A 27514-nucleotide genomic window follows, 5' to 3' on the forward strand; every position below is an offset into this window, starting at 1 on the left:
AGCGGTTGGGAACACAGACATTTTCGGAGCTGGAGCTGCCGCTGCCGCCGCCATTTTGTGTCTGGAGAAAGAAGCTTCTTTGGCGGCTGGAAGTGGACGCAGATCACCCGTGAGACGGCGGCGTTTCATTCCCGAGGTTCCCCCTGTGTCGTCCCCCAACCCCCCTCCGCGGTCAGCATGTGGTGAAGCCGGAGCCGCGAGAGACCCGGGGAGAGGAAGAGGAGTCGGAAGGGAGGCGGGGTGTCGAGTGCGGCTTCAGCTTCAGCTGCGGCGGACCTCGGAGGGGGGCCCGGCGCAATGTCAGAGCAGACGCCGGCCGAGGCCGGTGCTGCAGGGGCCCGGGAGGACGCCTGTCGGGATTATCAGTCATCGCTCGAAGACCTGACCTTCAATAGCAAACCGCACATCAATATGCTGACCATTCTAGCCGAGGAGAACCTGCCCTTCGCCAAGGAGATCGTCTCTCTCATCGAGGCCCAAACCGCCAAGGTTTTTATACACCCCGCAGCCTCCTATTCTTCTAATACTCCCTGATTTTAGTGTCAGCCTCATCCCAGGTCTCGCTTCCATCCGAAGGGGGACGGTGTTCCTCCTCTCCAACCCCCCCACCCCCCTTTCCAACTCAGGCTCGGTCTTTGGCCCGGGTTTCGAGCGTGGGCCTCTCTTGCGGGGAGGGAGCGGGGAGGATAAAGGGTGGAGCCCCACTTCCGCTCACCAACTCCCTATTTAGGCCACCGCATTGTATATCCGGACACACACACGCTTGACTAGAGCCCTTTGGGGTGGGGGAAGACTTAAAGGCAGTTTCTGGTTTGGGGGAAGAGTTAAATCAAGCCATTTTTTAAGTCCCTGGGAAGGTGGGGGAGTGGTTCTCGCATTTCTCCCACCCCCCACCCCGTACCCTTTTGGGTGATTGTGTTCTGTGGGTTGGAAGGAGGTGAAGGGGGACCTGGGAGCGAGCTGTTGAAGGGTGGGAAGAGGGAATTGGCCCCGAGTGGAGCAGCCGCCTGTTAGGAGCCCAACATGGCGCCTGAAAAGCACATGATGCGAAAGGGAAGAGAGAAGAATCCATTCCCTGCCAGCCAGGCAGCTGCTCACACCCGTCAGCCCCATTTTGGGGTGGGGGCGGCTAGATAAAACTTTATGCTCCTATTGGAGGGTGTAGTTTGCCCCAAAATACGGGAAACTGGGTTGAGGGTGGGGTTTGGGTGGGGGAGGAGATCTTATCCAACCTGTAGGTGGAGAACTGGCCCAGTGGGTAACAAGTACTTGCAGTTTCTCTGAAAAGTTCAGCCCCTCCTCCTCTTCCTTTTCTACTTCTCTCCCTTCCCTGATAGTGAAGGCGTGCTTTTCTTCACCCCTTGTCGAAGTGGTCCTCTGCCACCTTATATTTCCCTGTAGTCCTCCTCTTCTGTGGATTAATGTGGGAGCGATATGTCATTTAAGTAAAGTTACTGTTAAATTTAGTTATGATGAATTTTAATAGCGTCCCAGTACTACGTTTAAGTTATTTTTCAAGCTTGTATTTACGGTTTAGTTTTTTTAGTTGTTAGTGATTGCAATGATCAGGATGAGCCTCCTTTTAGCAGAGTGAACCCCTTTTACAAGGCCACTTTAACAACAACCACCATATATTGTTTAGAGGCGGTTTCTGTCTAGTGTAAAACTGAGTGGTCTGACTCTAATAAATGGTTTTGAAATGTGTGACTGGTATTATAAAATTTGTGAATAAAACATATAAAATATGTATTTGTCTTTTTTATTTACCTTTGTAAGGTGTAGAATTTGTTTCCAAGACTTATTTTTATCTACGTGGTTGTGTGTTTTAAACAAAAGTCTTAAAGTGACTTGGGTTCATTCTTCTTTAGGTTCCATCCACTCTTTTGGGTAAATCTGTTCACAAGGTACACGGTTTCAGGTGGTCCTGTCATACGTTAATTTAAAGAGAAAAAAAAGGAAGGTTTTTCTTCTGGGCTCAACAAGTTTCATGCTCAGCCTGACAGCTAAAAATACAAGCCTTCATTCACCTTTTCCTGTGAATGTCTGTGAAACAGCTGTTCTTTTTTTTTTTTTTTTAAAGTATGAGACTTAAAAAAGGAAACATTCCTCATACTCAACATCCTTTTTATTGATACCACGAACATACTGGACATAAACTTAGTTTTTGCCTTGTCGCGGGCTTAACTTGACATGCCTTTTTGAAAAAAACAGCACTTGGCATTTTTAAGGAAAACAACATTGTTTTTTAAAAAATCAGTTTGTATTTTGGGTGTTAATATTCCACAGTGCAGTTCAGGTTGTCAATCAAAGAACAGCTTCCTTGCTGATTTTTAATGGATCCAGAAGACCTTCAAGAACTGAAAACTAAATGCTGAATATAGTGATCACATAAAACTTGTTTTTGTATATCGGTACACAGAGTGGTGAAAATAGATGGACTATTTTGCTGAGTTTTTTGGGCACACATTTCCTGGTTATTTTTGTAAAGCCAGATTGAGGGACAGATGTAAAAGTCACTTTGGGGGAACTGTCTTAATCTGGGTTGGGGTTGAGGGGTGAGGGGAGGGTTTTCTGTCATTTGGTAGCAAACTGGCTCGGTTTTTTTGTTTCTGGAGGTGACTGTTTGTGTCCTTAATCTTTCAGCATCTCAGCATTACTAAACTTAGGGATTCACACTTAATTTGACTTCTCCCATAAGGCAGCAGTAGCAAAAATGATTATTACATATAATGACTTCACTTGTACAATAAAAAAGTAGTCTACTGAACAGATTTTGGTGTTAAAGAGATCCTGTTTATCTTCATAATAACTAAAAGGGTATAAAACATGACGTGGTAAGGTAAAGACACAGCCTAAAGCATTTGACATGTTGGTACTTAATGTAGTTTACCCACATGCAGTGGCCTTGTGAACCCTTTTATTAGTACCTTAAAAGAGTTTCTCATACAAAGTTTTTCAAAGGTTTCATTAGCCAACTTTGGTTGTAAAGGTGTTAACAGAAGCAAGAGCATTTCCACACACTTGTATGGGCAATTCGTTTTGTGAAATAAGGCATTGTGTACTCCAGAACTGTGAGCCTACCCTAGCTACAGGTAGCTATGGGGAAGTGTTTTTCAGGGTTTCTATACATGGGGTGGGGTAAATAGGGATAACCTAGATTTGCTGTTTTTTTTTTTTTTTTTTCCAAATCATGGTTGCTCCTGTGGAGTCAGAGTTAACAGTTTATTTGGTGTGTACTAATGCTCCTCAACAAGTCTGTGAACCTGCTGATGCTTCCTGGAAGCTTGCTGTGCCTGCTAAAAGCCAGTGATGGTTAGGCACTGCAGCTGAACTGGGGCAACATTTCACTACACTGGCTCTGCACAAATATAGAACCCCTGGTTTGTGCATGTCAGAGGACAAGTATTTCGACGGAGAGTCCATGCTGTGAAGAAAACCTCCAGAACAAATCCTGGTTTCCGGAGTCAAGTTCAACCTGCTTTACATGACTCAGCCGCTGCTTCATCCAGTTTTTCTTGTATCAGTAAACTTGCACCTTCCTGCATGTTCATGTGCAAGTGTATTGACTTCGTATGTGTATTTAATTTCTTTGTTCATTCGGATTATAGAGAAGTAATCCTAATGATTTTACAGGTAACAAAAGCTTCATAGATTTTAACATAAAAATCTGTGGAAATTAATAAGAGTTTGTACCAGAGGACAAAAACCTTCATTGAATCTGGACACACCATTATAAATTAATATGAGACGCTAACACTTGGATTAAGTGAAATAATTTTTCCTCTTTATTTTTTTGGTTACTTATAAAGGCCTTTTTAAAAATCACATACACCTGGAGTCTCATTGAGTGCTAAATGAGTATACTAGAGATTATGATTTTTCTTCCTGGTAATTCTGAGCTTTTATATGCTCACCTAAAGATCATTGTAAGCGAATTGAACATCTAAGTTTCGTAAAAGTTATTATCAACTCAAAAATAATTTAGTGCCAGCAGAAATAGAGGTCTGTATTGTAAAACTCCCTTTTAAAAGTAATTCTTTGGTGGCAATTCATAATACTAAACTTATCAGTTTCTTTTTATTCAGGCTCCTTCCTCAGAAAAGCTTCCTGTTATGTACCTTATGGATTCTATCGTGAAAAACGTTGGAAGAGAGTATCTCACTGCCTTTACTAAAAATCTAGTTGCAACATTTATTTGTGTGTTTGAAAAGGTATATATGCATTTCGAAACATTTTAATTTTTTAAAAGAATATGTTCCTGATTAAATAAATACTTACCTTGTGTTGGGTTTTCTTGGGTGGTGAAGTGTTTTATTTTCTTGAACATTGATTGTCAAACAATGGCTTAAGGTTTTATGTTAGGTTTTAAAAACAGTGTAGGATTTTTACATTATCCAAGAATAGATTTGCTTTTTAGAATTGTGATTTTTTTTTTTAAATTGGATTTTCTTCATTTGGTTGAAGAGGTCTTTCATCACTAGAATATGGGTGAAAAGATGAAACTATAAACAGTACTTCAAAGTTCATCGTCTAAATTTTTGGAGTTAGGATGTTTGTTATTCCTAACTGGAGGTAAACAAAAGCTTAATTCTCCAGTGTGTCTCACTTCGTGATTACCCAGATTTTTTTTTTTTTCTGGAAATAGTTTTTTTGTTACTTTGTTAAGTATGTTTATGTGAATATTGTAGGTGTGTATAAACGGTGGACTGGTTAATTGCTTTTGGTTATGTTTAAAATACTTTAGTGTTAAGAAGAAAGACTTGTTAGGTCCCATGCTAGAGACTGTAAATTCCTTTCATAACATTGTATCTGGTAGTTTGGTGTTAATACAGTATTATGTTGAGGAAGACAGAATTTGCTGAGGTAATTCTCTGCTAGGCAGGCTCTTATCTTTCAACACCCAGCAAAAGGGTATTTAAAAGATACTTAGGTTTTATGTTGCATTGTAATAAATAATTGGTAGCAGTTTTTTTTTTTAGTAGATGTGTCTGTTGTATATGGAGAAATTTTAATAGTTGTTAGATTTGTAAAATTGGCATTATTTGGTGAAAACAAGTATTTTACTCATTCACAGGAAGAGAAAATGTGAAGTTAGTTGCTAGAGTTTTTTAAGTTCTTAGGAAAAAATACAGAATACGGTAACCTGAGTTTCAGATAGCATTAGTATTGTAGACTTGCTAAATACTGCTTATCTGAGACTAGTCAAGGAGAAACCAACTTTTTATTATGGAAGTTGGAAGAGTTTAACTAACCTCTTGGTTTAGTTTCAGTATGTTCAAATTCATTTGAGTATTTGGTAGCATTCCTTTTCTGAATCTGAGCATCAAAACTACAGTTGATAAAAATGACCTTATAGTAAGTATATTATTTTCTAAAGACATGAATGTAGCTAAGCTTTTATTGTTCTAAAGTTAAAAATCTGAATTTTCTCAAATACTTTGTCTTTCTGATGGCTTATTTAATACGTTTTTTACACTCATTGCAAATATGAGCAGATAAGTTAGATAAAACGAAAGCTCATCAGTGGTTAAGATTTTGTGAATTCTAATTAAAATACCTTCCATACCACAAAATAGCTTGTTTAGATACAAAGCATGTATATTGCTGAAGGTTGATGAAAATGTTTTGTCTTAATTTCAACTTGTACTATGTACATTTTAAGAATTTAAGCTGTCAATTAAGCCATTTTTTAATTTTGTAATTTTCAGAGTTAAGAGTAACAAAAGATAAAAGACTTGCCTAGTTATTTGCATGAGGACTAGGTGATAATGACTTGTTTTTGAAGGAGGACAGATTTTCTTGGTTATATGTTTTCAAATGGGAAGTACAGTTCCTTATGTGAAATAGAACGGAAGTTTATGTACTTTTATAATTAATATATAAAATGTTCTATAGTAACTTAACAAGCCATAGAATTGTTCTGTTTTTCTAGGTGGATGAAAATACTAGAAAAAGTTTATTTAAATTACGTTCCACATGGGATGAAATATTCCCTTTGAAGAAACTTTATGCCCTGGATGTCAGAGTTAATTCATTAGATCCTGCTTGGCCTATTAAACCTCTGCCCCCCAATGTGAATACATCTAGCATCCATGTGAATCCTAAATTTTTAAATAAATCGGTAAGTTTTAATATGGATGATTTATACTGGTAATTTTAACTATCAGATTTTAACTTCTTTAAAACCACTTGCCAGAAGCAAAAGTAGAATACTTTGTATTGAATCAATTCAGTTTGGAAAAAGAGTACTTAAAAATTTTATTTGAAAGTATATTTGTCTTAGTTATTGTGTAACATTTATTTTGGGTTTTAGGTTCCTGGAATTTTCTGTGTGCATTAGAAAACATGATTGGCTGTTTAAGATTTTGGATGGTATTGAGTTAAGCCGTTTTTAGTTACCTCTTAGTCACCTTTTAATTGTGGTAAATTTTTCTCAACAAATTATTTTTTCTTATAGCCAGAGGAACCTTCAACACCTGGCACCGTGGTCAGCTCCCCCAGCATCTCTACTCCTCCAATTGTTCCTGATATACAAAAGAATCTTACTCAGGAACAACTAATAAGACAGCAGTTACTGGCAAAACAAAAACAGTTGTTAGAACTTCAGCAGAAAAAGCTGGAGCTTGAGCTAGAGCAAGCTAAGGCACAATTGGTAAGTGGTAAGATTGGGTATTTTACCTATTTTAAACCTGTTTTCCAGGTTACCTTAGTTATCTTTTTCATTTCTGTTTATTTTAAAATTATGATGTATTCATGAGACTACATTTTAATGTTTGTATTGTAAAATTCACTTGATTATAAACTAAGTGATTTCTTCCAAATAGTTTTCTTTTTTCCTTCAATGTACATTTTTATGGAGTACAGGGTGATGTTTCAACACCTGAATATAGCGTGATCAAATCAGGATAATTAGCATTTCTGTCTCCTTATTTCTTTGTGTTTGGAGACTTAGAATGTCTCTCTTCTAGTTCTTTATAAAACTTTAAATATTGTGCTACTAAATTGCTAATTTATGAGATAGCATTTTAGTTTTGTTTAGTGATTATATTAAGTGGACTTAATATTTCAATCCCAAGATGATAGGCTTAATGTGGTATATTTTTTTCATACTCTTTTGTTTCATGAACTTAGACCTTATGAACAGAAATCAGTCTAGAGAGTCTACAAAAGAAAGACCGTCACAATTAAGGAGACCAGGGAAATTATGTATTCCTATGCATGATTGGCTTACTTAGCATCTGATTTTATTTGAGATTGAGGAAGCATAGGAAGGCAGATTTTTTTTTCAAAAAAAGGATTTATTATATGAAAGCTTTATTTATTTATTTATTTATTATGTGATCTTCCATCAGCTGGTTCACTCCCCAAATGTCTTCAACAGCCAGGGCTGGGCCAGACTAAAGTCAGGAGCCACATGGGTGGCAGGGACTCAAGTACTTGAGTTTCCATCTGCTGCCTCCCAGGTGCATTAGTCGGAAGTTGAATTGGCAGCAGGGGTAGAGACCTGATTTGATTCCAGGTATTCAGATATTGGATGTGGGTTTCTTAAGTTCAGCATAAACTGCACCACAATGCCCACTCCAAAGCAGAATTTTGTAAGTTTATTAGCTGCCACTTTGGGTGGAACCAAGTTTTATGACAGGTTTTTTAGCTGAAATGACTCCTGTGCAGCTGCAGTATAGTGATTTTGCAGTATCTTTCAGTTTCATCTTTCTGGAATCCTGATTAGGCCAAGGGAAGATTTTTGTTTTCATTCTGTCTTGATGGTATAAAACTCGAAAGAAAAGGGCTACTAAGAAGTAACAGACCTTTTGAGTATATAGAATTCTCTTTTTTGTTGTGACCTCCAATTTTAAGAAAAAACAAAAACTTACTTATTTGAAAGGCAGAGATATAGAGGGAGAGATGGAGAGTTTCCAGAAGCCAGGAGCCTGGAATTCCATCTGGATTTCCATGTCGGTGGTAGGGACCCAAGTACCTGGGTCATCATCTACTACTTTCTCAGGCACACTGGATTGGAAGTGGAGAGCCCAGGACTTGAACTAACGCTTTTATATATGTGTGTATATATACATATATATATGATGCTGGTTTGCAGACAGTGGCTTAACCTGCTGCACCACAACTCTGGCCCCTGTGATCTACACAAAAACACTAGAAATATATAATATAAATATAATATTGAGTAAGTTAATTTATAATATTCTTTAGTTTTTAATTTCTTGACAGTCTGCATGCTTTACATTTCAACATGAATATTTATGTTATATTTCAGGCAGTTTCTCTTAGTGTTCAGCAGGAAACTTCCAATTTAGGTCCTGGGTCTGCATCAACCAAATTACATGTTTCACAAATTCCGCCTATGGCAGTCAAAGTTCCCCATCAGGTTCCTGTGCAACCTGAGAAAAACCGTCCAGGTCCATCCCAAATTCAGGATTTGAAAGGCACTAACCGGGATCCCCGCCTTAACAGGATGAGCCAACATTCCTCTCATGGGAAAGATCAAAGTCACAGGAAAGAATTTCTAATGAACACATTGAACCAGTCTGATATTAAGACAAGTAAAACTGTACCCTTGGAGAAAAACTCATCCAAGCAAGAAAAAAGTAAATCAGGTGAAAAAATAACAAAGAAAGAACTTGACCAATTAGATTCTAAATCTAAATCTAAATCTAAATCACCGTCACCTTTGAAAAACAAATTCTCACATACAAAAGACTTGAAAAATCAGGAATCTGAAAGTGTAAGGTTGTCTGATATGAACAAGAGAGATCCAAGATTAAAAAAACATCTTCAGGATAAGACTGATGGCAAAGATGATGATGGAAAAGATAAGAGAAAAACTGCAGAAAAAAAGGATAAAGATGAGCACACAAAATCATCTGAACACAGGCTGGTTGGAAGTAGAAATAAAATCATAAATGGTATTGTACAAAAACAGCAGGATGCAATGACAGATGAATCGGAAAAACAGGGGACAAAACCAGGGAGATCTAGTACTAGAAAGCGATCAAGGTCAAGATCCCCTAAATCTCGGTCACCAATTATACATTCACCAAAGAGAAGAGATAGACGGTCACCCAAACGAAGGCAAAGGAGTATGTCTCCAACTTCAACACCTAAAGCTGGAAAAATTCGCCAATCAGGAGTTAAACAGTCACATATGGAAGAGTTTACGCCACCTTCCAGGGAAGAAAGAAATGCTAAGAGGAGTACCAAACAGGATGTTCGTGATCCGAGGCGGATAAAAAAGACTGAAGAAGAACGACCACAAGAAAATGTAAATCAGCATTCTACAAAGTCAGGCGCTGAACCAAAAGAGAATATAGAAAATTGGCAAAGTTCCAAGTCTACCAAAAGATGGAAATCTGGTTGGGAAGAAAATAAAAGGTATGATAACATTTTAAGTCAAGTAGAATCATGAATACATTTTGAAAGTTTGCATTAATATACAAATTGGAAATTATTGGGTACTATGATAGTGCTTTATTTTTGAATCTAAACAACCCTATGAGATAAATAGCATTAATATTCTTATTTTACAGATAAGAAAATTAAAATGTAGAAAGGTTAATCTACGAATACATGCAGGAATCACAATTTATGTCTGAATGTCCTGACATCATATCTTGTGTTCTCATTTAATTAGTTCATAATAATTTCATAGTTACGTATATCCATTTTAGCCAGAGTCTTTGAAAAGGATCCTTAAAGATGATCCTTGAATATATATTTTTAAATATATTGGTGTAACATTTTTCTTTTTGTGATTTCAGCTTGCAACAGGGTGATGAACATAGTAAATCTCCTCACCTAAGGCATAGGGAGAGCTGGTCAAGCACTAAAGGGATCTTGTCACCTCGAGCCCCAAAGCAACAGCATCGATTAAGTGTAGATGCTAATCTTCAGATTCCTAAAGAGTTAACTCTTGCAAGCAAAAGAGAGTTACTTCAAAAGGTATTTACCATGATTAATACCTTGTCATTATTCTCTAATTTTTGTAAGTCCTCTTTATATTTAAAATACTTAATTTCCTTTTATCACCTCTATGCAGACGAGTGAACGTTTAGCATCGGGTGAAATTACTCAGGATGAGTTCCTTGTTGTTGTGCATCAAATTCGACAGCTATTTCAGTATCAAGAAGGTAAACATAGATGCAATGTACGGGATAGTCCTACAGAAGAAAATAAAGGTGGATTAAAAAAGAAACCTCTCTTATCTGATGCTGAATTAACCTACTATGAACATAAAGCAAAACTGAAAAGGACACAGGTTCAGCATTCATTTCCAAGACTTGATCTCTTAGATCCTGATATTTTTGACTACCCTTTGACTGATGCCTTGTTGTCTGGAATAGAATGTGAGCCATCCAAAAGTAAACATGCAAGTAGAAATAGTGGAGCACAGTTTGACAGAAAAGAACAATTTAGTGAAAGAGCAAGACGTCTTTCTCCTATATCTGGGAGTCGTACTTATGCTGAGAATCTTTCACCCCATGAGGGCCGGAGAAGACATGACGAGCAAGTCTCTGCTAAAGGTAGAAAAAGTTAAATCAGATTATGCTTATTGAATCACAACAGTGAAGGGAAAATGAACCAGCTAAGTGGGGATGGATTTTTTTTATGCCTGTTCAGACTACCTGTTTTTTTTGTTGATTTTGTTTTTCCCTCTAAGGAAAGGGAAGGGAAGGGAGCTAATGTTTATGTGAGGTCATTTGTGTGTCAGGTAGTTTACTGTGTTCTCATTATATGTAATTTAATCCCTAAAATTCAATGAATATATATTATTCCCATTTTATAGATAGGAAACAAAACCAGAGAGGTTAAATAACTTGCTCTGAAAGTTAATTAGTAAATTGACAGGATGGGAATTTTTTTAAACCCAGGTTTGTCTGACTCTACAGGGCATCTTCTTATCTAGTACTTGATCCGGTCTTTCCGCCCCCTTCTAGTATAGTGAGTTGTATTTATCTTTGGGTAAACATTTACATGAATATTGAAAGATTTTAAGACAATTTGATATACATTCAAGTTGAGTAAAAGCATATTTTCTTTTTAAAAGGTGTACGAGAAGAGCAGAGATCTCCATTCAATGATCGTTTTCCACTTAAGCGACCTAGATATGAAGATTCAGATAAACCGTTTGTAGATAGCCCAGCATCAAGATTTGCGGGCCTTGATACAAATCAGCGACTTACGGCCTTGGCTGAAGACAGACCATTATTTGATGGACCTAGTAGGCCATCAGTAACCAGAGATGGTCCAACCAAGATGATTTTTGAAGGACCTAATAAATTAAGCCCTAGAATTGATGGACCTCCTACACCAGGTTCTCTTCGGTTTGATGGGTCACCAGGACAAATGGGGGGAGGAGGCCCTTTGAGATTTGAAGGTCCACAAGGTCAGCTAGGAGGTGGATGTCCTTTGAGATTTGAAGGTCCTCCAGGACCAGTAGGGGCACCTCTGCGGTTTGAGGGGCCAATTGGTCAAGCAGGAGGTGGTGGTTTTAGGTTTGAAGGTTCACCTGGTCTGAGATTTGAGGGATCTGCAGGTGGTTTACGATTTGAAGGACCAGGAGGCCAGCCTGTGGGTGCTCTCAGATTTGAGGGGCATCGTGGTCAACCTGTGGGAGGGATAAGGTTTGAGGGACCTCATGGTCAGCCTGTGGGTGGACTTAGATTTGATAGTCCCCGAGGTCAACCCGTAGGTGGACTTAGGTTTGAGGGGGGTCATGGTCCAGCTGGGGCTGCCATCAGGTTTGATGGACCTCATGGTCAGCCAGGAGGTGGGATCAGATTTGAGGGCCCTTTGCTACAGCAAGGAGTTGGATTGAGGTTTGAGGGCCCCCACGGTCAGTCAGTGGGTGGTCTGAGATTTGAAGGACAACATAATCAACTTGGTGGGAACCTTAGGTTTGAGGGTCCACATGGTCAACCAGGGGTTGGGATCAGGTTTGAAGGTCCTTTAGTTCAACAAGGAGGTGGGATGAGGTTTGAGGGTCCTTCTGTACCAGGAGGTGGCCTGAGAATTGAAGGTCCTTTGGGTCAAGGTGGTCCAAGATTTGAAGGTTGTCATGCTTTAAGGTATGATGGACAGCCAGGTCAGCCATCACTCTTGCCACGAATTGATGGATTACATGGTCAGCCGGGTCCTAGGTTTGAAAGAACTCCTGGTCAGCCAGGCCCACAGAGGTTTGATGGACCACCTGGACAGCAGATACAACCAAGATTTGATGGTGTACCTCCAAGATTTGATGGTCCACAACACCAGCAGGCATCAAGGTTTGATATTCCTCTTGGTCTTCAAGGCACACGATTTGACAATCATCCTTCACAAAGGCTTGAATCAGTGTCTTTCAATCAGACTGGTCCATATAATGATCCACCGGGCAGTGCTTTTAATGCTCCATCCCAAGGACTGCAGTTCCAGAGACATGAACAAATATTTGATTCACCTCAAGGACCAAATTTTAATGGACCACATGGCCCTGGAAACCAGAATTTCTCAAATCCCCTTAACAGACCTGGACACTATTTTGATGAAAAGAATCTTCAGAGTTCTCAGTTTGGAAACTTTGGCAATTTACCTGGCCCGTTAACAGTAGGAAATATTCAGGCCTCTCAGCAGGTAAGCTTGTTGTAGTTACTCTGAAATTATGTGATGTGCAGATAAGTTAACTTTTTTAATATTTCTGTTATTTGAGGTAGGTAATCAAGAGATAGCTTGTAGTACACATTGAAAGGGAGTTTTTAATATATTCCAGAACCTCACATACTAGGGAAGTGAGATGAGAGTTTTCTGAGGATGAAATTCACAGTTTAAAGCTGCTTTTAGCTTTTCCAGGATCTAGAGAAACACTGTACAATCTTTCTCTCTGCGACACACACACACATTCTTCTTTTTGTTTGTTTATTTTTGTTCGTGTTTTATGACTGAGGTACTATATAACTATGGATGTTTCATAGACCTCTGCTGCATTAGGCAGCTGTTAAGCCATGATGTACTTTTAACCCATTAGTTCCAAGTTTTCAATTCTGCCTATATTTCAACTACTTCAACATAATACTTATTTCAAAGTTATAATGAGTGCCATATTTGCTCCATTTAAGTTTTTGTAGTTATCCACTTAGGATGGTGGTACATAATGGGTTAAAATAACCATACAGCTGATTTCTTAGACTGTTCTTTGACCAAGAATTTCCTTAGCCTGAGTTAATTAGGAAAATCAGATCATCTACAGTTCATTTTTTAGTCCTTTGTTCCTACTCTCCACCATCTTTCCAGCCACTCCAGTGAAATACAATTGTTTGATATTAATGTCAACAAGGCATTAGACTTCTATCCAGTGGTTTAAGCAAATAATTGGGCTGCCTACTTAAAAGTTACCTTATTTTTTGGCCTTGCAAGAAATAATAGGATTTTTTTTTTTAAGATTTATTTATTTGAGAGGTAGAGTTACAGAGAGAGAGGGGTCTTACATTTGCTGGTTCACTCCCCAATTGGCCACAACGGCCAGAGCTGTGCCTATCCAAAGCTGGGAGCCAGGAGTTTCTTCCAGGTCTCCCACATGGGTGCAGGGGCCCAAGAACTTGGGCCATCTGCTGCTGCTTTCCCAGGCCATAGCAGAAAGCTGAATTGGAAGTGGAGCAGCTGGGACTAGAACTGTTGCCTAAATGGGATGCTAGCACTGCAGGCAGCAGCTTTACCTATTATGGAACAGTGCCAACCCCTAGTTTTTTTTTTAAGTATTTGAAAGGCAGAGAGAGAGCCCAAGAGCAAAAGCAAGAGTACTCTCTCTTCATTTATTCCCCAAATGCTTGGAAAAAGCCAGAGCTGGATTAGACTGAAGCCAGGGGTTATGCCAAACCAGGCTCGAGGAACTCTTCTGGTTTCCCAGTGGTTGGTAGGAAACCTAAGTACCTGGGCCGGCGCCGTGGCTTAACAGGTTAATCCTCCGCCTTGCGGCGCCGGCACACTGGGTTCTAGTCCCGGTCGGGGCGCCGGATTCTGTCCCGGTTGCCCCTCTTCCAGTCCAGCTCTCTGCTGTGGCCCGAGAAGGCAGTGGAGGATGGCCCAAGTGCTTGGGCCCTGCACCCACAAGGGAGACCAGGAGAAGCACCTGGCTCCTCGCTTCGGATCAGTGTGGTGTGCCAGCCATGGCGGCCATTGGAGGGTGAACCAATGGCAAAAAGGAAGACGTTTCTTTCTCTCTCTCTCTCTCTCTCTCTCTCTCCACTCTGCCTGTCAAAAAAATAAAAAACAAAAGCAAACTTCAACAAAAGAAACCTAAGTACCTGGGACATCATGAGTTGCCTTCCAGGCACTTTAGCAGTCTGAATTGGAAGTGCAGAATTGCCCAGACTCAAACTGGCACTCTGATGGGAGGTAAAGGTATCCCATTTGGCAGTTTAACCTGCTGTGCCATAAAGCCTGCCTTGTAATTGTTACTGACAGATAACTCTAGAGTGGGATTTGATGTATTTAGTACTGTTCCTGCATTATACAGAGTTATGGGGTTTTTTATTAGGAATACACACCATTGAAAATTCACATGGATGTAAATGAAAAGGCTTGCTTATAAATGGATATTTATTTGCATAGCAGCTTTCCTTTTGGAAACAGATACCATATTAAATGCCAGTGCAGTTTTTATTTTTTAACATTCTCTTTGACATCTTTTACAATTTTGTTCTCTATTTATAATCATATCCAAAGATAATTAAGGCCAAGTAGGATGATCACCTGGAATTCAGATTGCTAATCAGCAGGTTTTTGACATCTGTGGAAAGAGGTCAAAGGTCAGAAGTTTTGGCTAACTAGCTGTCATGATTATGTGCAGGTCACATTGCTGAGTGTCAGTTCTTCAGTTTTAACTTAGGGGAAGACACTAGCAAGGAAAGGGACTTGTAAGGTCACACTACTAGTTTGTGACTATCTTATGTTTACATGATATATTAAACTTTTCAAAGAAGTTTGATCCCTTTTTCAGTTCGTTGTAACTCTGGAACTAATAGGCAAAGGTATTGTTAGGGGAAAGTATTGTTCCTTTTTGTGAAAGTCCTATAAGTGAAGTGACCCAGTCAAGTTATCTTTTTTAAGTCTTTTTTATTGCAGAAGTCAGGCCTAATGGCATTTGTGGATATTTTTATGAGGTTAGAATGTTAAAGTTTTATTTAAAATATAGAAAGGATAGTCTTAAAATAAATTTTATTTTCAAGGTTCTGACTGGTGTTGGTCAGCCAGTAGCATTTGGTCAAGGACAACAATTTTTACCAGTTCATCCACAAAATCCTGGAGCATTTGTTCAGAATCCCTCAGGTATGTATTTTATGAACGTTACGTTGTTCAAAAGACAACTGTTGTTTTTGTTGCATAGCTAACTTTGTCAGTTTTATAAAATATTAATTTGAAAGGGCATATTCAGTTTAGATAAATTTGGTCTGGCTGAAAATGGTTTTGTTCTTTTCCAGAGCTTTACATTGTTGATTATAATCATACCCTGTTCACAGGGTATGGTTAACTAGGACTTGTAGATCATAAAAAGAGGGAAGGAACTTCATTGGGTGGAAGCTACGTGGTGAGGACTTGGTGTGACATTTGTATTGATAGAATAAAATAAATGATAAATGTCAGAAATCTCAATTATTTGATATTTTGAGTTTTTCTATGTGTGCTATCGTCCAGTAAACATTTATTAAGTGATTAGTGGGGCACTGCTTTCTAAAATTGATTAATTTATCTGTCTTCATGGGCACTCAAATAGAAAAAACCCCAAAAACCTGATTTTTCTACCAGGTCCTTTAATATGCACCTTGTTACTACCATGAGGTGAGAAATAACTAATGCTAGATATAGGGACTTAAAAAATGATTTTTAGTTTTAATATGTAGTAAATGGGAAATATATAAATTATGATAATGTCACATAACTGCAAAGCTAACTAACTTTTTGAGAACGAGCCCATCCAAGTAGTAATACTTTATTTATTTATTTAATTTTTTAAAGATTTATTTATTTGCTTGAAAGAGTTACAGAGGGGGGAGAGGGAGGGGTCTTACATCCGCTGGTTCACTCTCCAGATGGCAGCAATGGCTGGCTGCACTGATCCGAAGCCAGGAGCTTTTTCTGGGTTTCCCATGTGGGTACAGGGGCCCAAGCACTTGGGCCATCTTAACACTGCTTTCCCAGGCCATAGCATAGGGCTGGATTGGAAGTGGAGCAGCCAGGACTTGAACCAGCATGCATATGGGATGCTGGCACTGCAAGTGGTGGCTTTACCTGCTGCGCCACAGCTGCAGCCCCTATTTGTTACTTTTAAAGATTTATTGATTTGTTTGGAAATCTGAGTTAAAGGGGGAGACACAGGGAGAGATCTTCCATACACTAGTTCATTCCCCAGATGGCCTCAACAGCCAGGGCTGGACCAGGCCAAAGTGAGGAGCCAGGAGCTTCATCCAGGTCTCCCATGTGGATGACTGGGGCCCAAGTACTTGGGCCATGTTTTGCTGTTTTTCCCATGCTGTTAGCAGGGAGCTGGATCAGAAGTGTAGCGGCTGGAACTTGAACCTGTACCCATATGTGATGCCAGCATTGCAGGTGGTGGCTTCATCCACCATGCTACAAAGCCAGTCCCTGATACTTGCTTTAATTTCTGAAACATTAAAAAAACCTGTTTTCAGAAACATGTATTAGGGTAGCGTTACACTCTTTTTTTTTTTTTTTTTTTTTTGGACAGGCAGAGTGGACAGTGAGAGAGAGACAGAGAGAAAGGTCTTCTTTTGCCGTTGGTTCACCCTCCAATGGCCGCCGCGGTAGCGCGCTGCGGCCGGCGCACTGCGCTGATCCGATGGCAGGAGCCAGGTACTTATCCTGGTCTCCCATGGGGTGCAGGGCCCAAGTACTTGGGCCATCCTCCACTGCACTCCCTGGCCACAGCAGAGAGCTGGCCTGGAAGAGGGGCAACCGGGACAGGATCGGTGCCCCGACCGGGACTAGAACCCGGTGTGCCGGCGCCGCAAGGCGGAGGATTAGCCTAGTGAGCCACGGCGCCGGCCTCAGGCTGGGGTTTTAACCCACTGCACCACAGCACCAGCCCCTCCTAACTTCTTCCAAGGTTCCTTGATCATTTGCTTTTTGTTTTTAACTTAACAAATATATATAATGCCAAACACCTCAGTCATTAACAACCTTAGGAAGGAACTATTCTTATAGGAAAGTGGGGAAAAAATAAATTACTTAATCATGTCACACAACTAAAATTGAAATTTGTAGCTAGAATCTCAGGAGTCTGCTTCCATACTCTTGATCATTAAACTTGGCTGCTTCTAGACATGAGAATAGCTAATAATTTTGATAGAATGTAATTGTTAAACCATTGTGCAAAATGCTGTTATAATTTATTGAATGTTGGGGTTGTGTTATTTATTGATACATTAATTTGACCAGACATTAATTAACCTACCATGTCTAAGGCACTGTGGAGAGTATACATTAGTTAAGGGTAAGGAATATGTATGTTGCGCATATAAATTGAATTTCTGTCATTAAGAATTTTTAGAGGTTTAGAACTTTTTTCTGGAGGTGTAATGAGAGGCATAATAGTCTGATATATGTTAAAAGATTGTTTTCATAATTCAGTTAAAGAATCATGGTTGTTAGACTAGTGCTTGGTAAAAATAGGAAATAGAATTGATTCTTTACCAGTAGTTTAAGGAGAATAAGGAAAAGATTGTTAACTTGTCTCATTTTTGCAAATTCCTGAATCTTTAGTAATCCAACATATGTTTGGCAGTAGCCTGAGCTGCTTTGCTTTGCAAGGGCAGAATTTGGCAAAGGTCATAGAGGCAGGTACACTCTAAGTTTCCTGGCTCATTTTGCACAATAGTCATATCAGGGGTCAGTGGAGTCGGGTATATTTCCATTTTAGCTTTGGTTTGCTTTTCTCCCTTAGAAATCAATGCTAAGAGTAGATATATTTTTGGCTGGCGCTGTGGCTCACTTGGCTAATCCTCTGCCTGTGGCACTGGCAACCCGGGTTCTAATCCCGGTTGCTCCTCTTCCAGGCCAGCTCTCTGCTGTGGCCCGGGAAGGCAGTGGAGGATGGCCCAAGTGCTTGGGCCCTGCACCCATGGGAGACCAGGAGAAGCACCTGGCTCCTGGCTTCTGATTGGTGCAGCGCGCTGGTCATGGCGGCCATTTGTGGGGTGAACCAACGGAAGGAAGACCTTTCTCTCTGTCTAACTCTGCCTGTCCAAAAACAAAAAAGAGTTGATATATTTTTTGACCTATACAAAACCACTTTTTCCAGTGTGATTAGAAGATAGGAATAGATAATTAGGTAGAAAGTTGGGTGTGGATTGATTCATAGAAAGGAACTTGAGACTTTCTGTCCTGTATTCTACTTTCCTTCCTTTTTTTTTTTTCTTTTTTTTTTTTTTTTTTCTTTTTTAAGGTTTCTATGTATTTGCAAAGCAGAGTTACAGAGGAAGAGGGAGGGAGAGGGGGATAGAGAGAGAGAGAGAGACAGATCTTTCATCCATTGGTTCAGTCCCCAAATGGCTGCAACATCTGGGCCTGGGCCAAACCAAAGCAGGAGCCTAGACTCCATCCAGGTCTCTCACATTTGTGGCAGGGGCCCAAACACTGCCCATTTTCCACTGCCTTTCCAGGCCCATTATCAAGGAGTTAGATAAGAAATGGAGCACTACAGAATTAAACCAGTGCTCATTTGGGATGCTGGTGACTTAACCTGCTGTGCCACAATGTTGGTGCCTATCCTTCTTTGTCATGAATATAGTTAGATAAAAGTGGACAGTACTGGTTTTTTAGATAATATGTATGTGAAGTTTTGCTGTTTTTGTTGTTTTCATTGGTATTCTAGGATGTATTTTCAGTGGTGCAATCTTTTGACCTAACTGAACAGTTAATTTTAGGAACTTTTGCAGTAATTAAACTCATTATTAATAAGAGTTTGGCATTTATTGTTGGTGAGAGACTGAAAAATGCATAGTATAATTTGATCTTTAAGTTCTTTCACTTTAAGGATTTTTTTTTTTAAAGGAGCTCTTCCTAAGGCATATCCTGATAATCATCTCAGTCAGGTGGATGTAAATGAATTATTTTCAAAACTGCTAAAAACAGGAATTCTCAAATTGTCTCAGCCTGACTCAGCTACAACACGTAAGTATGGTTTTATACTTCCATGTACACAAAGCTTCATTTAGTTATGGAATTGTATGATGTGGTACAGTAAGTTGTGATAATGATACTTTCTATAATATTTGAATTCTTAGGTATACCTTTTATTTTTATTTTTTGAAAATTAATACAATTAGTTCATTGTGGAATTCTTCAAAATTTTCAAAGATTAAACTGTTACCTATATAGTATACATATTTGTTTATATATATATTTTATATATATTTGTTTCAATTAACTTACATTCCTGCAAATATTATGTGCAGATTTTATTATGTGTAGATAGTTTGCTATTTACTCTATTAATTTAGTATTTGCAAATAAATTGAATGCTGATTCAATAAGGTTTCATGATGATTGATTTTTGAGATCAGACTTAACAAAATAAAGGATGTGTTAGGTTTCTTGGCTAGTAAACATCAGATTAGAAGCAGTGAATAGACTAGGTGGGTCTCTCTGTATGCTTATAACACTAAAGTGTTCCTTTATAAGCAATGCATGAAGAAAGGTATTAAGAAATTTGTATGTGTTTTCTCAATTGAAGAAGTAAATGAAGTGGCTGCTCAGCCTCCCCCTGAAGAGGAGGAAGATCAAAATGAAGATCAAGATGTTCCAGATCTCACTAATTTTACTATTGAAGAGTTGAAACAGTATGTAATTTTCATTAAGATAAAATGTACAGTTAGTATTTGTAATGCTATTTCATTTTATTCCTTTTACTGTTCTAAAACTTAGGAAGCCTCTATTTTTAATATTTTATATGTATATGATAAACTATATCATAATATTTAGGAAACTTTTTTTTGTTTTAAAGATTTATTTATGTATTTATTTGAAAGGTCAAGTGACAGAGAGAGATAAGGAGATCTTTCACCTGCTGGTTCCCTTCCCAAACGGCTGCACAGTCTGATCTGGGTCCAGCTAAGGCTAGGAGCCTGTAGTCCATTCTGGTCTCCCATGTAGGTGACAGGGGCCCAAGAACTTGGGCCATTTTTTTTCCTGCCTTCCCTGGGCACATAATTAGCAGGAATCTGGATGAGCAGTGGAATAGGTATGACAAAATAGGCACTCTAGTATGTAATGCCAAGAGTTGTAAGCAGTGGTGAGCCACATCAGGAAACCACTTTTTTTTTTTTTGACAGGCAGAGTGGACAGTGAGAGAGAGAGACAGAGAGAAAGGTCTTCTGTTGGTTCATTCTCCAATGGTCGCCGCGGCCAGTGCGCTGTGGCCGGCGCATCACGCTGATCTGAAGCCAGGAGCCAGGTGCTTCTCCTGGTCTCCCATGGGTGCAGGGCCCAAGCACTTGGGTCATCCTCCACTGCCCTCCCGGGCCACAGCAGAAAGGTGGCCTGGAAGAGGGGCAGCCGGGACAGAATCTGGCACCCCGACTGGGACTAGAACCCGGTGTGCCGGCGCTGCAGGCAGAGGATTAGCCTATTGAGCCGCGGCGCCGGCCAGGAAACCACTTTTAAATTCCTTTTAAAAACAGGTCTTCTGCATAAGTACTTAGGCCAAAAGGCTACCTCAACATTTTCATTTTTATCTCTGATGCAGAATATAGAAGAAGTTTAAATACTAGGTATTGATAATTATCTCAATCTTTTCTCTGTAATCTAGCATTAAAGTTTTTTTTCAAAACTTTTCATTTTCTAAGTAATGCATTTTCATTGGGAAAATTAGAAGATACAGTCAGCCTTTTGTATCTGTAGGTTCCGCACCTGAAGATTCAAACAGCTGTAGATCAAAAGTATTTTGGGGGAAAAAAGGCATCTTTACTCAACATGTATAAACTTTTTTTTTTTTTACCCCTATCGTTATTCCCCAAACAATAGAGTATAACAGCTACTTTTATAGCATTTATATTGTATTAGGAGGTATTAAGTAAGTGATCTAAGAGATGATTTAAAATACATGGGAGGATGTGGCAAGGTTACATGCAAATACTATACCATTCTATTCTATTTTATTTTTTCAATTTATTTTTCTTCCCAAAGAAACCTTTTAATTAAGGCATATAGACTTTATACTACACCATTTTAAAGATTTATTTATTTATTTGAAATGGAAAGACAGAGAGATCTTCTGTCCTCTATAGTTTATTCCCCAAATGGCCAAGGCTGGGTCAGGTGAAAGCCAAGAGCCTGGAACTCCATCTGGGTCTCCCATGTTGGTGGCAGGGTCCCAAGCACCTGGGACATCTGCTGCTTTCCCAGGTTTACTAACAGGGAAGTAGATCAGAAGTTTTAGCTGGCTGTTTTACTGTCCTTACTTAGCAGTAATACTGTAACTACCTATTTGTTGGAATGCAGAGTGCCAGTGTTTGTACTTGGCTTTATTCAACTATGTTTTATTTATTTATTCTTCAGGGAGTTAAGAACTGCCCTGCAAGGTCATTTGGTTTGTTTACATATTCCAAAATAGGGAACCCAGAATTTTAAAAATTACCTATTGTTGGCCACAGTTTGCTGTTGGTCTTCTAATCTTTTTTTTCAGTTATCTATACTTACCTTATTTCTTTGATGCCTTTTTTGTTTGTTTGTTTTTAAGACCAGAGGGGAGCAGTTGAATTCAAAGATCTAGAAAAGTGAAATCTTAACTATTCTACTGTGTCCACCTTGATTCTGACTACAGGCTAAGAATAGGCCAGGTGTTTGATAACCTTGTTCACTAGTACAGGGTCATTGCATTTTTAGGTCAAAGGAAATAAGTAAGCCACATTTATCAATATAGAATATATGTTTTTTTTCTAAAATTTACTGGTTCTAAAATTCACCAAAGTTAAAGAGGATCAGTGTTACTATTAGAGAATAATATTTATTTTTGGGTACTGTAGTCACTCAGCTGTTGGCTTCACTGTTATATCTGTAGTTGTTTATTAAAAGCCATTAAATCATGTTATCAAAACCCAAGATTTTGTTTTCTTCAAAACAGACGTTATGACAGTGTTATAAATCGGCTGTACACTGGTATTCAGTGTTATTCTTGTGGAATGAGGTTTACAACATCACAGACAGATGTATATGCAGATCACCTGGACTGGCATTACCGGCAAAATAGAACTGAGAAGGACGTTAGCAGAAAAGTCACTCACAGACGTTGGTACTACAGTTTAACTGTAAGTAATCTATGTGCCTTTGAACTGTCTTTTAAGGCTTAAATTATGTCATTCTAAAAGTATAAGTTTAAATAATTGCTAGGAGCTAATTTAAGTTTTCTGAATAAAATTTTACCCCAAGGTATCATTTTTTAAATAAAGGAATTTTGAAGAGTATTTGATTTTCATTGAAACTAGAGAAGTACACAAACTTTTTCTTTCTTTCTTTTTTTTTTTTTAAAGCTATATTTATTTATTTGAAAGAGTTACACAGAGAAAGGGAGAGATAAATCTTCCATCTGCTGGTTCACTCCCCAGTGGCTGCATGGAGCTGGACTGGGCCAGGCCAAAGCCAGGAGCTTCTTCCCAGTCTCCCACATGGGTGGCAGGGACCCAAGCACTTGGGCCATCTTACGCTGCTTTTCCCAGGCCATTAGCAGGGAACGGGATTGGAAGTGGAGCAACTGGGACAAGAGCCAGTGCCCATATGGGATGCTGTTGTTGCAGGTGGTAGCTTTAAAGACTTGCCAGCAACAATAATGGCCCCACACAAACTCTTTCTAAAAGCTGTGAAATTCCAAGGCTCTGTGACTACTATTGTAGAAAATTGTACATGATATTTCTCTTAAATTAGTAGTTATAACTGGAGTTAATGAAAAATTAGTATCTTCATTGTTCATTAGTTGCTAGATGTTGTCTATTATTCTGTTAGTTATGGGGCTCAAAGAGAAAGTCCAATTTTAAATAATCACTTTTGGAGCATATCCTACCAGAATGTACCCTTACCTATAAAATGCATTATATTGAAGCTGTGCGGTAAATTTTACAAATGAAAACATTAAAAAAAAAATGAATTCTTTTTAAGGACTGGATAGAATTTGAGGAAATAGCTGATCTAGAAGAACGTGCAAAGAGCCAGTTTTTTGAAAAAGTCCATGAAGAAGTTGTGCTCAAAACTCAGGAGGCTGCTAAAGAAAAGGAGTTTCAAAGTGTACCCGCTGGACCAGCTGGAGCAGTTGAGGTTAGAGAAGAATGTTTACATTTTCTCCCTTTGGGTGTGTCTTTCACTTTTTTCAATAAATAATCATAAAAACATCAGTTTATTACATCCCTCATATTGATTTTAAGATTTCCATTACGCTTACTCTATTTGTAATCTAGCTTTTGAGGTTCATAACCATCGTGGTTAGACACTAGCAGTGACTAACAGCAGTGAAATGTTAACTCCTTTTTGCCTTGAAGGTTGGCAGATTCTTAAAAATTTCATTAATATCTGTAGAATGCTCTAAAATTCCTCACTCAACAGAATGTTCATATATAGTTACTTAATGGGATTGTGTTCTGTCATGTAAATTTTATTTTATGTGATTTTGTTTTAGAGCTGTGAAATCTGTCAAGAACAATTTGAACAATACTGGGATGAAGAGGAGGAGGAATGGCATTTAAAAAATGCTATTAGAGTAGATGGAAAGGTAATTGTGGCTTTTACTCTGTAAGGAAGCAGTAATATTGAATTTTTGGGGGGGATAGGTCACTACTTTGAAAGGCTCATAATTGTTTCTGGTGTTTGGTCTTAAAAGGGTACTGGACTTTAGAGTCAAGGAATGTTTCAGTTGGAAGGGATCTTAGTAGTCACATACACACACATATACACATGAGATTGCATATACACACATATAAATATATATGAGGTTGCATAATAAATGATAGACCCAGGTCTGAGTCTTATGAATCTATATAACCACAATATTTTGATTCTCAATTCATATTTCATAATCAAAATTGAAAACAAACCATGTTAGGCTAGATTTTGATTTTTAATTTGTATTTCATCATCAAAATTGTAAACAAACCATGTTAAGCTAGATACTTAAATGTATAAAACAAGTTTAAAGAGAATCAGTTTTTCAAACTCTATGTGCAAGGATGAAAATTTTGATTTTATCTGTTTTGGTGAACAAATGGTTTTTGTCACCTTTTCAGAGATTGTCTTATTAATTTAAAAACAGAAATCATATCAGAATAGCCATTACAAATGAATACACATTTGAATTCTTTTTCTTTTTTTTTCAGATTTATCATCCATCATGTTATGAAGATTATCAAAATGTAAGTTGTTTACTGTGTTTATTCTAATTTACATGTCTTCAGTTATTTCTTGCATTGGAGATGCTTTTAATCTTTTTTTAATATATTGATCCATTTTTGTGTTTTGATGTAGCATTTAGGTTGTTCAGTAAATACTGGTGCTAGATAGGACCGATATACGTGAATGGGTCATTTTCTGTGAAATGCAAACAGTTTAAATTTTGAAATCAGTATCATTCCTTGTGTTCTAGGCACTTAAATCTTGATGTCTTTTACTAGACTGTTAATAGACCCAGAAAAATGTGAGGTAAACTGAAGATGAGAAGGCTCATGATAGGATAGGTTTCTATAGCTATGGTTTATTTTTTTAATATACTCTATCCAGGAATGAATTTTAAATGAAAATGACCACATGCATGCAATCTGAAAGACACCAATCTCTTGGCCTTTAAATTCACACATATTTGTAGTGTGACAGTTTGAAGCTTTGGAAGATGTATTTACAGATTGTAGTTTCTTAGGATGTTTTGGTGGTCTGTAGGCATTTAAAAAAATCCTCAGTAGAAGCAAGGCATTTGGCCTGGTGGTCCAGATACCCACATCCTGCACTGGAGTTGCCTGGGTTCCATTCCTGAATCTGGCTCTTGGTTCCTGCTTTCTACCAGTGAAGAGGAGGCAGGAAGCATTAGCTCCATTGATTGGGTTCCTGCAGCCCACATGGGGAGACTAGGATTGCATTCCTGGCTCTTGGCTCCAACCCCAACCCAGCCCTGGTCATCTAGCCTAGGCCATGTAAGGATTTGGGAATGTACCAATGAATGGAGCTCTCTGTCAATATGCCTGTGTCTAAAGTCACAAAAACCCTAGGGTTACCATCTGTGTAGGGATTATAGAAGCATGTCTAATCAACTTCTTTTGGCGTGTATCTGTCCTTAGCTCATTGCTGAGTATGGCTGCCTTTATGGCAAGTTTTGTGGGAAAGCAGGTATTTCAATTGCATCTGGTTTTTATGTTCTTTGCCTTTACAAGGATCCTTTAGAGCTTGTCACTTAATGTGATTTTTAACTTTCATTAGTACTAATAGGGCTTTTCATTTTGTAGACATCTTCATTTGATTGTACACCATCTCCCAGCAAGACACCAGTTGAAAACCCATTGAACATTATGTTGAACATTGTCAAAAACGAATTGCAGGAACCCTGTGAAAGTCCCAAAGTTAAGGAAGAACAAATTGATACCCCACCAGCTTGTACAGAGGAAAGCATAGCAACACCCACTGAAATTAAAACAGAAAATGATACAGTCGAGTCCGTTTAAATAAAATGAGAAAGGTATGTTTTTCTTTTTTAAAAAAAGCTGCTGTTGGATCTAGAAGGTGAAGAATTTTTTTATGTATATATAGACATAAATCTATATAAATTGTCTAGCTGAGGCAGGGCCTTCAGCTATCATTTGGTTAATAAATACATTTTAGTATTTGCATTTCCTACTGCCTGCACAGTTTCAGGTGCTTGTTGTGTGAAAGTTCTGTAGATGTGTGCAAATTTAACAAAATGAAATTGTATGTGTAAAAATGTACGATTTTCACTTGTGAAACTGTAAATTATAAATAAAAAATATTTTTGCTATTCATGGAGTGTAATATTTATGCACACCATCAAATAAAGACAGTGTTTCTGTACTTTTTATTGGGTGAAAATGGAATTGAACAGCAACCTCAACATAAGATTCTTTTCTAAGTAGCTTCCCACGATTAAAGCAGCAAAGTCTGAAGTTTTATCTTTCAAAAGGGGGTTGTGAGAGAGCACTGAAGGACTTTGCTCACAGAAAAGCCAGATTGGAAAATTTTAAAAAACCAGAGCATATTTGTATATATACATACCTGTATATATATATCTCCAGCTTAGAGAACCATCCAGATGTCCATTTTTGGAGATATCTAATGAAGCAACTTTTATTCTTGAACATGGACACTGATGTCATCAAATGATTAACATATATTTAAGTACTAAAGGTGATTTTTTTTTAAAAGATGTTTTTCAAATTGTCAAACGATTTAATGCAGATGAACATATTTCTATTTTAAGTTACAGGAAAATCTGTAAGAGCATTCATTTCAAACCTGGTTAATTTTTTTCTTTGTTGGTTTTGACTGAAGTAGATGGATACCATGAGATGTTAATATTCATACATGTAATAAATAGAATGATGAAGAAACTTCCTGCTTGTATTTCTTTATTTTTTGAGTGGATTTAGAATGTGACATTTTCTTATGTTTTCCTTTTGTATCTGTTCTTTAAAACATGAGTGTGGTACCTGCCAGGCAGATTATTGGCAGGTACTAGGAGACTTTCTATATGTATTTTTCTATCTAACATGGTAGATGGTATTTCTGACTTTACAGATGATGCATACTTAGAAAGTTATTTAAAGCTGGCTTCTCATTTTATTCCACATGATTTCTGCAATTAAGAAATCCCAAATAAATGCTATGATAGACATAGATATACCTAACTATCTGGAGATAGGTTAAGGAAGATTTCACAGAGGTATAATCTTTGAGGCTTGGAGGATAATGAGGGGTGGAATCTACACTAACAGGAAGGGTATCTTTGGAAGATTAACAGCAAAGTTGATTTTATATAGCTAAAATCCAGTAATTTTGAATAGAAGATTATGAAGAGCCCTCGTGGTTTGTATCATGCTGGTAAACACATTAGCCACTTGACATTTTACATAAGTGACATCCTGTTGCACCTAAGAAGTTTTTGTTTTTGTTTTTTGAAAGAATCAGTAAAATTAAATTTTAGAGATTATCACATTCTGCAGAGAAGCCTATTAGATTTGATTTTAAGCACATTATGTAATAGCTGAACCTACAGATATACATGATCACTGCTATGATAGAATTGTTGGTATCTGTGAACCCAAAAATATAGGTATGAACAAAAATGTTCAAAAGGATGGCTACATTTAAACATACAAGTATAACAAGAGTTACGCACATAGAGGGAGGAGGGCCTAGGACAGGTCCCTGGGAACAAAGACTGGTGGATAGGAAGGTAAGAAAGAAGTGAATGGACAAACTGGTAAAACAATTTTCAAGGGATGGCTAATCAACAAAATACAGTAAG

General features: G+C 38.2%; 1 protein-coding gene across 4 annotated transcripts; it reads left to right on the top strand.

Moving 5' to 3' along the window:
• Positions 1 to 26600, top strand: PCF11 (PCF11 cleavage and polyadenylation factor subunit). 4 transcript variants are annotated; one of them, XM_062196787.1, is made up of 16 exons: positions 1 to 489; positions 4086 to 4211; positions 5933 to 6121; positions 6458 to 6652; positions 8276 to 9390; positions 9777 to 9957; positions 10055 to 10538; positions 11063 to 12627; positions 15219 to 15318; positions 19060 to 19179; positions 19742 to 19847; positions 22130 to 22313; positions 23158 to 23313; positions 23672 to 23764; positions 24366 to 24401; positions 25482 to 26600. In XM_062196787.1, exons 1-16 carry the CDS (start codon positions 298 to 300, stop codon positions 25695 to 25697), a joined length of 5058 nt encoding a protein of 1685 aa, XP_062052771.1. In that variant the 5' UTR covers positions 1 to 297; the 3' UTR covers positions 25698 to 26600. The 4 variants fall into 4 exon arrangements, with proteins under 4 accessions (XP_062052771.1, XP_062052772.1, XP_062052773.1 ...); XM_062196788.1 differs by having other exon boundaries at positions 19745 to 19847; XM_062196789.1 differs by having other exon boundaries at positions 10055 to 10145.
• Positions 26601 to 27514: the final 914 nt, after the last annotated feature.

This window comes from Lepus europaeus, chromosome 7 (assembly GCF_033115175.1).
Source record: "Lepus europaeus isolate LE1 chromosome 7, mLepTim1.pri, whole genome shotgun sequence".
Lineage (NCBI taxonomy): Eukaryota > Metazoa > Chordata > Mammalia > Lagomorpha > Leporidae > Lepus > Lepus europaeus.

What these genes read in the sequence shown, in the direction of transcription:
- PCF11 (XM_062196787.1), top strand. Translation starts at nt 298, where the DNA reads ATGTCAGAGCAGACGCCGGCCGAGGCCGGTGCTGCAGGGGCCCGGGAG. An exon ending in TCGAGGCCCAAACCGCCAAG is followed by an intron (nt 490 to 4,085) that starts GTTTTTATACAC and finishes CTTTTTATTCAG; the next exon opens with GCTCCTTCCTCAGAAAAGCT. An exon ending in AAAGAGAGTTACTTCAAAAG is followed by an intron (nt 9,958 to 10,054) that starts GTATTTACCATG and finishes ACCTCTATGCAG; the next exon opens with ACGAGTGAACGTTTAGCATC.